Raw genomic sequence first — 13,360 nt, 5'->3', positions numbered from 1 at the left:
TTTGATTTTTGGTGGTGGATTAAGTCTCATATAAAAATTTCCGAAAACAAATTTTTTTTTTTTTTAAATCAACATTAACCCCAAACAAAATGGTATCAAATCATAATACAATAAATAATATTGATAATAATATAAAATGTACACTTCACCCAAATAAAGATATAGTATTCTTTTGTTTAGATTGTAAATTAATACCATGTTGTATTCAATGTACATCAAGTAAAGGTGAACATCATGGTCATAAAACTGATCCCTTAGAATCAACTTCAAATATTCTTTCATTAATGAATAATTTTAAAAATGATATATATCAAAAAGTAATTGAAAGAATAGAAATCAATGAAACAATATTACAAGAATCAAATGATAAATACAATGAAATTCAATCACAATTTGATATTAATAATAATTCATTAAAAAAAGAAATTAAAAAAATTCATGATATCATTTCAATCATAGAATTAGATATTAAAAAACAATTAGAAACAACCTTTGAAAATAATACATTAATAAATACAATTATAACTTCTTCAATCAATAATGATAATCAAATACTTTCAACTATAATTAATAATAATAATGAAAATGAAAATGATAGAACTACAACTATTGAAAAATTAAATGAAATTATAAAATTTAATGATCAACAAATTTATGATAATGGAGAAGATTTTATTATTGATAGAGATACAATTAAAATTATTAAACAATATCAACAATCATTAATAGTATTAAATAATAATAATAATATCAATAATTCAAATAAATTAAATGAAAACGATAATCAAATCATTCATTTCCATAATCAAATAATTGATGATATTAAAAATAATTTAAAATCAATTTATTTCTTAAATAATTGTAGATTTATAATTGAAATCGATGAAAATAATAATAAATTTTTTAAATGTAAGTTTTATACAGTTTTTTTTATAAATTATGTTTACATCATTCTAATTACCAAATATAGGGGATAATTTAAAGTTTTATGTTTATATAGAGGGTAATTCATTTAAATTTAAGGAGAATGAAGGTACAGCATTCAAAAACAATTGTAATATTTTATCAAAATTAAAAAATCAATTACCATCAACTGTAATGCTATTGGATGGATTCAATCAAAAATTAACACCTGGTATATTACCAGATGGCGTTGAATCCTTGTATTTAGGTGATATTAAACAAGAATTAATAATTGGTTCAATTCCTAATACTGTAATCCATGTCTCTTTATTGGATGGATTCAATCAAATATTAACACCATGCATATTACCAGATAGTATTAAATCCTTGTATTTAGGTGATATTAAACAAGAACTAATGATTGGTTCAATTCCTAATACTGTAATCCATATCTCTTTATTGGATAGATTCAATCAAAAATTAACACCAGGTATATTGCCATATTGTGTTAAATCCTTGTATTTAGGTGATATTAAACAAGAATTAATAATTGGTTCAATTCCTGATACTGTAACTCATGTATCTTTAAAAGATGAATTCAATCAAAAATTAACACCAGGTATATTACCAGATAGTATTAAATTGTTGGATTTAGGCGATATTAAACAAGAATTAATAATTGGTTCAATTCCTAATACTGTAACTCATATCTCTTTATTGGATAGATTCAATCAAAAATTAACCCCAGGTATATTACCAGATAGTATTAAATTGTTGGATTTATGTGATATTAAACAAGAATTAATGATTGGTTCAATTCCTAATACTGTAATCCATGTCTCTTTAAAAGATGGATTCAATCAAAAATTAACACCAGGTATATTACCAGATGGTGTTAAATCCTTGTATTTAGGTGATATTAAACAAGAATTAATAATTGGTTCAATTCCTAATACTGTAACTCTTGTCTCTTTAAAAGATGGATTCAATCAAAAATTAACACCAGGTATATTACCAGATAGTGTTGAATGGTTGTATTTAGGTGATATTAATCAAGAAATAATGATTGGTTCAATTCCTAATACTGTAACTCGTGTATCTTTAAAAGATGAATTCAATCAAAAATTAACACCAGGTATATTACCAGATAGTATTAAATTGTTGGATTTAGGCGATATTAAACAAGAATTAATAATTGGTTCAATTCCTAATACTGTAACTCGTGTCTCTTTAAAAGATGGATTCAATCAAAAATTAACACCATGTATATTACCAGATAGTGTTAAATTGTTGCATTTAGGTGATATTAAACAAGAATTAATGATTGGTTCAATTCCTAATACTGTAACTCATATCTCTTTATTGGATAGATTCAATCAAAAATTAACACCAGGTATTTTACCAGATAGTGTTGAATGGTTGTATTTAGGTGATATTAAACAAGAAATAATGATTGGTTCAATTCCTAATACTGTAACTCGTGTCACTTTAAAAGATGGATTCAATCAAAAATTAACACCAGGTATATTACCAGATAGTATTAAATTGTTGGATTTAGGTGATATTAAACAAGAATTAATTATTGGATCAATTCCTAATACTGTAACTCTTGTCTCTTTAAAAGATGGATTCAATCAAAAATTAACACCAGGTATATTACCAGATAGTGTTAAATTGTTGTATTTAGGTGATATTAAACAAGAATTAATGATTGGTTCAATTCCTAATACTGTAACTCTTGTCTCTTTAGAAGATGGATTCAATCAAATATTAACACCAGGTATTTTACCAGAAAGTGTTGGATTGTTGTATTTAGGTGATATTAAACAAGAATTAATAATTGGTTCAATTCCTAATACTGTAACGAGTGTCTCTTTAAAAGATGGATTCAATCAAAAATTAACACCACGTATATTACCAGAAAGTGTTGGATTGTTGTATTTAGGCGATATTAAACAAGAATTAATAATTGGTTCAATTCCTAATACTGTAACGAATGTCTCGTTAGAAGATAGGTTCAATCAAAAATTAACACCAGGTATTCTACCAGAAGGTGTTGAATCGTTGTATTTAGGTGATATTAAACAAGAATTAATGATTGGTTCAATTCCTAATACTGTAACTCATGTCTCTTTAGAAGATGGATTTAATCAAAAATTAACACCAGGTATTCTACCAGATAGTGTTGAATCGTTGGATTTAGGTGATATTAAACAAGAATTAATAATTGGTTCAATTCCTAATACTGTAAAGAGTGTCACTTTAGAAGATGGATTCAATCAAAAATTAACACCAGGTATATTACCAGATGGTGTTGAATCGTTGAATTTAGGCGATATTAAACAAGAATTAATAATTGGTTCAATTCCTAATACTGTAAAGGAAGTAAATGTTTCCACAAGTTTTAAACATCAAATTGAACCTTATGTTTCAAAAAATGTAAAAATAATTAAATAGAATTCAGAAAAATAACATTAGGTTAAATTAAACAATTCCAATAAAAAAAAAAAAAAAAAAAAAATCAATTCCTTAATTATGTATTCACCAGAGAAAAAAAACCTAAGAAATTTTACTATTTTGTGAGAAATTAAACTACCGCAAAAACTCATATTTTAAGAAACGATATTATAATGTAATAAAATTTTTAACAAACTAATATCAATTTCTAATTAATAATTAATCACACATTATCATAAAATAATAAAAAAGAATCTGGCCATAATAAAAATATATTTTAATAAATTAAAAATTGATAAAATCTAAAATTATTTAATTAAAATTGAATATTAATTTGTCATTAAATTATAAAAAATTTATTGATTTACCACAATATACTATTGTAATTTCTCATTTTTTAAAACATAAAACTATAATTTAATAATATACAACAATTAATAGGAAATAATACTATTGTAATTTCTCATTTTTTAAAACATTAAATTATAGTTTAATATATGATATTGTATATTATTAAAAACTATAATAAAATGATAAAAAATAATGGGTGTACAATAAATATTTAAATAAAAAATATTAAAATATAAGAATTTTTATTTTTTTTAAATAATTTATTCCTTATTTATTTGTCCCATGCCAAAATTACCATATTAATTTCAGCAGCCATATTAATTTTGGCATGGGACTTACGTCTGCCAAAATTACCGTATTAATTTCAGCAGCCATATTAATTTCAGCATGTACATAGCTGCCGAAATTAATATGGCTGCTGAAATTAATATGGTAATTTTGGCATAGAAAAAAAAAAAAAGTCAAAGTCATTTAATTAATAATCATCTCAAATATAAACAAAATTTTAGCACTAAAATTATTATTAAAAAAATATATATCAACTAAAAAAAAATAATTATAATAATATAAAAAAAAAAAAAAAAATTTTCATATTATTTTATTTATATCTTTTATTTATTTTTATCTTTTTATTTTTATTATTAATTTTATAATTTATTTTCATTTCTTTTTTTTTTAGTTGGTATATATTTTTTTATTATTCATTTATGTCTAGCCGGCTCACAAAAAAAAAAAATTATAAATAAAAAATTAAAAATAAAAAAAAATAAAAAAAAATAAAAAAAAAAAAAAAAAAAAAAAATTAAAATAATATTTTTTATTTTAATTATTGACTCTTCTGCTTACTCTTTTGTTACTAACAGATGAAGTTTCGTTTTATTTTGGCATGGGACACATGTCTATTTAAAAAATGGATTCAATCAAAAACTAACACCACATATATTACCAGATAGTGTTGAATGGTTGTATTTACATAGTAACATTTATAGTTGCATTTTTATACCTTGATTAGTTTGATAAATAGGTTGTGCGATTGATTGAGAACCGGTTCTCAATACATCCACACCAATCCCAAACACAATGGTATCAAATCATAATACAATAAATAATATTGATAATAATATAAAATGTACACTTCACCCAAATAAAGATATAGTATTCTTTTGTTTAGATTGTAAATTAATACCATGTTGTATTCAATGTACATCAAGTAAAGGTGAACATCATGGTCATAAAACTGATCCATTAGAATCAACTTCAAATATTCTTTCATTTATGAATAATTTTAAAAATGATATATATCAAAAAGTAATTGAAAGAATAGAAATCAATGAAACAATATTACAAGAATCAAATGATAAATACAATGAAATTCAATCACAATTTGATAATAATAATAATTCATTAAGAAAAGAAATTAAAAAAATTCATGACATCATTTCAATCATAGAATTAGATATTAAAAGACAATTAGAAAAAACCTTTGAAAATAATACATTAATAAATACAATTATAACTTCTTCAATCAATAATGATAATCAAATACTTTCAACTATAATTAATAATAAAAATAATAAAAATGAAAATGAAAATGAAAATGAAAATGATAGAATTACAACCATTGAAAAATTAAATGAAATTATAAAATTTAATGATCAACAAATTTATGATAATGGAGAAGATTTTATTATTGATAGAGATACAATTAAAATTATTAAACAATATCAACAATCATTAATAGTATTAAATAATAATAATAATATCGATAATTCAAATAAATTAAATGAATATGATAATCAAATCATTCATTTCCATAATCAAATAATTGATGATATTAAAAATAATTTAAAATCAATTTATACCTTAGATAATTGTAGATTTAAAATTGAAATCGATGAAAATAATAATGAATTTTTTGAATGTAAGCTTTATACAGTTTTTTTTATAAATTATGTTTACATCATTCTAATAACCAAATATAGGGGATAATTTAAAGTTTTATGTTTATATAGAGGGTGATTCATTTAAATTTAAGGAGAATGAAGGTACAGCATTCAAAAACAATTGTAATATTTTATCAAAATTAAAAAATCAATTACCATCAAATGTAATGCTATTGGATGGATTCAATCAAAAATTAACACCTGGTATATTACCAGATGGCGTTAAATCCTTGTATTTAGGTGATATTAAACAAGAATTAATAATTGGTTCAATTCCTAATACTGTAACTCGTGTCTCTTTATTGGATGGATTCAATCAAAAATTGACACCAGGTATTTTACCAAATGGCGTAGAATGGTTGTTTTTTGGTGATATTAAACAAGAATTAATTATTGGATCAATTCCTAATACTGTAACTCTTGTCTCTTTAAAAGATGGATTCAATCAAAAATTAACACCAGGTATATTACCAGATAGTGTTAAATGGTTGTATTTAGGTGATATTAAACAAGAATTAATGATTGGTTCAATTCCTAATACTGTAACTCTTGTCTCTTTAGAAGATGGATTCAATCAAATATTAACACCAGATATTCTACCAGAAGGTGTTGAATCGTTGGATTTAGGTGATATTAAACAAGAATTAATGATTGGTTCAATTCCTAATACTGTAAAGAATGTCTCTTTAGAAGATGGATTCAATCAAAAATTAACACCAGGTATTCTACCAGATAGTGTTGAATCGTTGGATTTAGGTGATATTAAACAAGAATTAATAATTGGTTCAATTCCTAATACTGTAACTCGTGTCACTTTAGAAGATGGATTCAATCAAAAATTAACACCAGGTATATTACCAGATGGTTTTGAATCGTTGAATTTAGGCGATATTAAACAAGAATTAATAATTGGTTCAATTCCTAATACTGTAAAGGAAGTAAATGTTTCCACAAGTTTTAAACATCAAATTGAACCTTATGTTTCAAAAAATGTAAAAATAATTAAAAAGAATTCAGAAAAATAACATTAGGTTAAATTAAACAATTCCAATAAAAAAAAAAAAAAAAAAAATCAATTCCTTAATTATGTATTTAATTGGGAAATTCTATCTTAACTTTATGGTATTTCCTTTTTAGTCATTGAAAATTGCCTATTTTTATTAGATAACTTGAATAATAATTTGTAAAAAGATATTTTTTTTTTTTGAAATTTCAAAAAAATCAGGATAGTATAATGGAAATTTGCATAATATTGAAAATTTTTTTAATACTTACATTACTGTTACTTTTATTCCTTTAGAGGGCAGTGTTTAATTGAATCTTGAAAAAAAAAAAAAAAAAAAAAAAAAAAGAGTGTTTTAACATATTTAAATTTTAAAATAAAAAATATTGAATACATATAAAATTAAATCTTAAAAAAAAAAAGAGGGATATTTAAATAATCATTTCTTTTTTTAGGTTAATCTTTATTTTTTTTTTATTTTATTTTATTTTTTTTTTTTTTTTTTTTTTAATTTTTATTTTTTATTTTTTTTTTATTTTTTTTTTTTTTATTAAGTTTAACTCAAAAAAAACCAAAATAAAAAAAAAAAAAAAAAAAAAAAATTTAAATAAAAAATATAAAAAAAAAATAGAAAAAATAAAATAAAAAAATAATAAATAAATTAAAAAAAAAAAAAAACCAAAAAAAAAAAAAAAAAAAAAAAAAAGACACACACTAGGAATACGCTCAATTACTTTCACCTCATTAAAAAACAAATCCATTAAAATGGTAATTACCTCTAGCACACCACCATCCTCAACAACAGAACAATTAATTTCTTCAATAAAGCCTTCAAATACACCTTGTTCACAATCCCCTAAAAAATCTGTCGAAAACGATAGTAGTGGTAGTAGTAGTAACAGCAGTAATAATAATAATAATAATAATAACAATAATAATAATAATAATAATAATAAAAACAATAATAATAATAATAATAGTGACAGCAGTAGTAATAATAATACTTGCAATATAAGTAGAGAGAATTCGTTTCCTTTCATGATGGATTTAACATTAGAAGAAGCAGTTGCTGTAGAAGAGAATAATGAAACCTATAATAATAGTAATAATAATAATAGTTGTGACAATAATAATAACAACAGCAGAAATGAAGAGATATTAAATTCTAAATCCGAAATTTTAATAAATGAAAGCTATAATTGTACTAATAACAATAACAATAATAATAATAATAATAATAATAATAATAATAATAATAACGAAAATACATATATACCAAAGCAATTTAAAAAAGTATCATATGAACCAAATGTAAATAATAATAATAATAATAATAGTAATAACAATGAAGATATTCCAAGTCCAATATCACCAATAATACCAAATAATAATAATAACACAATCAATAGCAATGACGATGATGAACCATCTATAGTTGTCTCTGAAGATATATCGTCAAATGGTGATAATACGACAAACGATGCCAATACAATGAACTCTTTTGAAGTTAACCCCTCGCTTGCATGTGGTGATTCATTGGCATCTGAATTAGCCGAAATGTTTGCTCATTTTAGAAGATATAAACAACCATTCCCTGGTAAAAGAGATGAAGTAAGTTTAAAATAATTATTATTAATATTATATAATTATATATATTAATATTAAATAATTTTTTTTTTTTTTTATTATTTAATTAATTTAAAACAAAACAACAACAAAACAAAAAAACAAGGAATTATTTAAATATCAAGAAATTGTAAATACATTATTTGAAAAAGATTATAAAATATCATTAATCAATAATAAAGAAGGTGAATTATGCGCAACATACCCACCAGATTTAATTTTTATTGAACACGAGTTAGAGACAGGATGTAAAGTATGTAAAGAAAAGAATAAACACGTTCATCCAGAACTCTCTCGTAATTTAGAAAAATTATTGGATCAATCTAGATTTGCACGTGTAAGAACAAGATTCCCATTTCCAGTTATATTTTATCACAATCTATAATGTTTAGTAATAATAATAATAATAATCAAAATAATAATAATAATCAAAATAATAATAATAATAATAATAATAATAATAATAATAATAATAATAATAATCAAAATAATCCAATACTAATAGTATGATTGAAGATTCAATTGATATTGATAGATTAAATAAAAATGATAGTACAATGACTTCTTCAGTTATTAATCAACATTAGGGGATAATTTAAAGTTTTATATTTATATAGAGGGTAATTCATTTAAAATTAAGGAGAATGAAGGTATAGCATTCAAAGACAATTGTAATATTTCATCATCAAAATTAAAAAATCAATTACCATCAAATGTAATGCTATTGGATGGATTCAATCAAAAATTAACACCAGGCATTTTACCAGTTGGTGTTAAATCCTTGTATTTAGGTGATATTAAACAAGAATTAATAATTGGCTCAATTCCTAATACTGTAGCTCATGTCTCTTTATTGGATGGATTCAATCAAAGATTAAAACCAGGCATTTTACCAGTTGGTGTTAAATGGTTGAGTTTAGGCGATATTAAACAAGAATTGGAGATTGGATCAATCCCTAATATTGTAACGAGTGTCTCTTTATTGAATGAATTCAATCAAAAAATAACACCAGGTATATTACCAGATAGTGTTGAATGGTTGTATTTAGGTGATATTAAACAAGAATTAATGATTGGTTCAATTCCTAATACTGTAAAGAGTGTAAGAAACTACTGTTAACAGGTACAGCCAACCTACTAATCATGACAAAACAAGATAAAATGAAGAAATAACATCAAATATAATAAATATTAATAATTTTCCAACAGAGTTTTAAAAAAGCAAATCATCGCAAAACTGCTCATTGTAATGTTTTAATTGAAAATTTAAATAAAATAATCAATATGATTAATAGTAGTTTACTACCATATGGCGTCAAATGGTAACATTTGAATGGGTTTAGGTATATTTAATTCCAGGTTTGAGTAAATTTGTTTTTACCCTCAAATTACAAAATCCATTTAATTGATCCGCTGTACCATGATGATATTTTTTAGTGATTTAAAATTGCCAATAGTGTGTCCCATATTAATTTTAGCATCCATATTAATTTACATGCATATTAATTTCAGCAGCCATATTAATGTCAGCAAACATATTTAAATTTAATTTACTATTAAAATGTTCCAAAAATAGAGATTTAAAAAACATTGTATATATAATTAAATTATATCTTTTTTTTTTATAAAAAAAAAATGATTAACGATTGAATTCAAAATATTTTTCCTTTTTTTAAATTTTTATCAATAACAATATAAATATTTAATTATTTATTTATTTTTTAAAAAAAAAAAAAAAAAAAGATTTTGTTTTTCTTAATTTTTTAAGCGATTTTATTTTTATTTTTTTTATTTTTTTTTATTTTTGGTGTCTCATATAAAAATTTCTGGTTCCAAATTTTTTTTTTTTTTTTTTACATCCACACCAATCCCAAACACAATGATTTCAAATCATAATAAAATAAATAATATTGATAATAATAAAAAGTGTACACTTCACCCAAATAAAGATATAGTATTCTTTTGTTTAGATTGTAAATTAATACCATGTTGTATTCAATGTACATCAAGTAAAGGTGAACATCATGGTCATAAAACTGATCCATTAGAATCAACTTCAAATATTCTTTCATTAATGAATAATTTTAAAAATGATATATACCAAAAAGTAATTGAAAGAATAGAAATCAATGAAACAATATTACAAGAATCAAATGATAAATACAATGAAATTCAATCACAATTTGATATTAATAATAATTCATTAAAAAAAGAAATTAAAAAAATTCATGATATCATTTCAATCATAGAATTAGATATTAAAAAACAATTAGAAACAACCTTTGAAAATAATACATTAATAAATACAATTATAACTTCTTCAATCAATAATGATAATCAAATACTTTCAACTATAATTAATAATAATAATGAAAATGAAAATGATAGAACTACAACTATTGAAAAATTAAATGAAATTATAAAATTTAATGATCAACAAATTTATGATAATGGAGAAGATTTTATTATTGATAGAGATACAATTAAAATTATTAAACAATATCAACAATCATTAATAGTATTAAATAATAATAATAATATCAATAATTCAAATAAATTAAATGAATACGATAATCAAATCATTCATTTCCATAATCAAATAATTGATGATATTAAAAATAATTTAAAATCAATTTATACCTTAGATAATTGTAGATTTATAATTGAAATCGATGAAAATAAAAATAAATTTTTTAAATGTAAGCTTTATACAGTTTTTTTTATAAATTATGTTTACATCATTCTAATTACCAAATATAGGGGATAGTTCAAAGTTTTATGTTTATATAGAGGATGATTCATTTAAATTTAAGGAGAATGAAGGTATAGCATTCAAAGACAATTGTAATATTTTATCAAAATTAAAAAATCAATTACCATCTACTGTAATGCTCTTGGATAGATTCAATCAAAAATTAACACCTGGTATATTACCAGATGGCGTTAAATCCTTGTATTTAGGTGATATTAAACAAGAATTAATGATTGGTTCAATTCCTAATACTGTAACTCATGTCTCTTTATTGGATGGATTCAATCAAAAATTAACACCAGGTATATTACCAGATAGTATTAAATTGTTGTATTTAGGCGATATTAAACAAGAATTAATGATTGGTTCAATTCCTAATACTGTAACTCTTGTCTCTTTAAAAGATGGATTCAATCAAAAATTAACACCAGGTATATTACCAGATGGTGTTAAATCCTTGTATTTAGGCGATATTAAACAAGAATTAATAATTGGTTCAATTCCTAATACTGTAACTCGTGTTACTTTAAAAGATGGATTCAATCAAAAATTAACACCAGGTATATTACCAGATGGTGTTGAATCGTTGCGTTTAGGCGATATTAAACAAGAATTAATAATTGGTTCAATTCCTAATACTGTAAAGGAAGTAAAAGTTTTCACAAGTTTTAAACATCAAATTGAACCTTATGTTTCAAAAAATGTAAAAATAATTAAATAGAATTCAGAAAAATAACATTAGGTTAAATTAAACAATTCCAATAAAAAAAAAAAAAATAAAAAAATCAATTCCTTAATTATGTATTTAATTCTATCTTAACTTTATGGTATTTCCTTTTTAGTCATTGAAAATTGCCTATTTTTATTGGATAACTTGAATAATAATTTTGAAAATTGGTTTGTAAATGGATATTTAAATTTTAAAATAAAAAATATTGAATACATATAAAATTAAATCTTAAAAAAAAAAGAGGTATATTTAAATAATCATTTCTCTTTTTCAGGTTTATCTTTATTTTTTTTTTTATTTTATTTTATTTTATTTTTTTTTTTTTTTTTTTTTTTTTAATTTTTATTTTTTATTTTTTTTTATTTTTTTTTATTTTTTTTTTTATTAAGTTAAACTCAAAAAAACCAAAATAAAAAAAAAAAAAAATAAAATAAAAAATATAAAAAAAAATAGAAAAAATAAAAAAAAAAAATAATAAATAAATTAAAAAAAAAAAAAAACCAAAAAAAAAAAAAAAAAAAAAAAAAGACACACACTAGGAATACGCTCAATTACTTTCACCTCATTAAAAAACAAATCCATTAAAATGGTAATTACCTCTAGCACACCACCATCCTCAACAACAGAACAATTAATTTCTTCAATAAAGCCTTCAAATACACCTTGTTCACAATCCCCTAAAAAATCTGTCGAAAACGATAGTAGTGGTAGTAGTAGTAACAGCAGTAATAATAATAATAATAATAATAACAATAATAATAATAATAATAATAATAAAAACAATAATAATAATAATAATAGTGACAGCAGTAGTAATAATAATACTTGCAATATAAGTAGAGAGAATTCGTTTCCTTTCATGATGGATTTAACATTAGAAGAAGCAGTTGCTGTAGAAGAGAATAATGAAACCTATAATAATAGTAATAATAATAATAGTTGTGACAATAATAATAACAACAGCAGAAATGAAGAGATATTAAATTCTAAATCCGAAATTTTAATAAATGAAAGCTATAATTGTACTAATAACAATAACAATAATAATAATAATAATAATAATAATAATAATAATAATAACGAAAATACATATATACCAAAGCAATTTAAAAAAGTATCATATGAACCAAATGTAAATAATAATAATAATAATAATAGTAATAACAATGAAGATATTCCAAGTCCAATATCACCAATAATACCAAATAATAATAATAACACAATCAATAGCAATGACGATGATGAACCATCTATAGTTGTCTCTGAAGATATATCGTCAAATGGTGATAATACGACAAACGATGCCAATACAATGAACTCTTTTGAAGTTAACCCCTCGCTTGCATGTGGTGATTCATTGGCATCTGAATTAGCCGAAATGTTTGCTCATTTTAGAAGATATAAACAACCATTCCCTGGTAAAAGAGATGAAGTAAGTTTAAAATAATTATTATTAATATTATATAATTATATATATTAATATTAAATAATTTTTTTTTTTTTTTATTATTTAATTAATTTAAAACAAAACAACAACAAAACAAAAAAACAAGGAATTATTTAAATATCAAGAAATTGTAAATACATTATTTGAA

At 21.9% G+C, this 13,360-nt stretch overlaps 6 protein-coding genes across 6 annotated transcripts; all 6 read left to right on the top strand.

The window, feature by feature from the left end:
• Window positions 1-89: 89 nt before the first annotated feature.
• DDB_G0289819 (hypothetical protein) lies at window positions 90-3,360 on the top strand (the record flags this gene model as incomplete). The annotated part of the gene is made up of 2 exons (XM_630922.1): window positions 90-909; window positions 971-3,360. 2 exons carry the CDS (start codon window positions 90-92, stop codon window positions 3,358-3,360), a joined length of 3,210 nt encoding a protein of 1,069 aa, XP_636014.1.
• A 1,431-nt stretch (window positions 3,361-4,791) lies between these two features.
• Window positions 4,792-6,679, top strand: DDB_G0289817 (hypothetical protein; the record flags this gene model as incomplete). The annotated part of the gene is made up of 2 exons (XM_630921.1): window positions 4,792-5,632; window positions 5,694-6,679. 2 exons carry the CDS (start codon window positions 4,792-4,794, stop codon window positions 6,677-6,679), a joined length of 1,827 nt encoding a protein of 608 aa, XP_636013.1.
• Window positions 6,680-7,422: 743 nt separating this feature from the next.
• DDB_G0289857 (hypothetical protein) lies at window positions 7,423-8,283 on the top strand (the record flags this gene model as incomplete). The annotated part of the gene is made up of 1 exon (XM_630920.1): window positions 7,423-8,283. One exon carries the CDS (start codon window positions 7,423-7,425, stop codon window positions 8,281-8,283), a length of 861 nt encoding a protein of 286 aa, XP_636012.1.
• Window positions 8,284-8,667: 384 nt separating this feature from the next.
• Window positions 8,668-9,403, top strand: DDB_G0289855 (hypothetical protein; the record flags this gene model as incomplete). The annotated part of the gene is made up of 2 exons (XM_630919.1): window positions 8,668-8,787; window positions 8,903-9,403. The coding sequence occupies 2 exons, from the start codon at window positions 8,668-8,670 to the stop codon at window positions 9,401-9,403; spliced, it is 621 nt and encodes a 206-aa protein (XP_636011.1).
• Window positions 9,404-10,162: 759 nt separating this feature from the next.
• DDB_G0289849 (hypothetical protein) lies at window positions 10,163-11,756 on the top strand (the record flags this gene model as incomplete). Its single annotated transcript, XM_630918.1, has 2 exons — window positions 10,163-10,982; window positions 11,044-11,756. 2 exons carry the CDS (start codon window positions 10,163-10,165, stop codon window positions 11,754-11,756), a joined length of 1,533 nt encoding a protein of 510 aa, XP_636010.1.
• Window positions 11,757-12,351: 595 nt separating this feature from the next.
• DDB_G0289853 (hypothetical protein) lies at window positions 12,352-13,212 on the top strand (the record flags this gene model as incomplete). Its single annotated transcript, XM_630917.1, has 1 exon — window positions 12,352-13,212. One exon carries the CDS (start codon window positions 12,352-12,354, stop codon window positions 13,210-13,212), a length of 861 nt encoding a protein of 286 aa, XP_636009.1.
• Window positions 13,213-13,360: the final 148 nt, after the last annotated feature.

The sequence above is a fragment of the Dictyostelium discoideum genome, assembly GCF_000004695.1.
Source record: "Dictyostelium discoideum AX4 chromosome 5 chromosome, whole genome shotgun sequence".
In the NCBI taxonomy this organism is placed as follows: domain Eukaryota; phylum Evosea; class Eumycetozoa; order Dictyosteliales; family Dictyosteliaceae; genus Dictyostelium; species Dictyostelium discoideum.
Note: the sequence above shows the minus strand (reverse complement) of the source record. Positions and strands in the feature narration are given on the sequence as shown.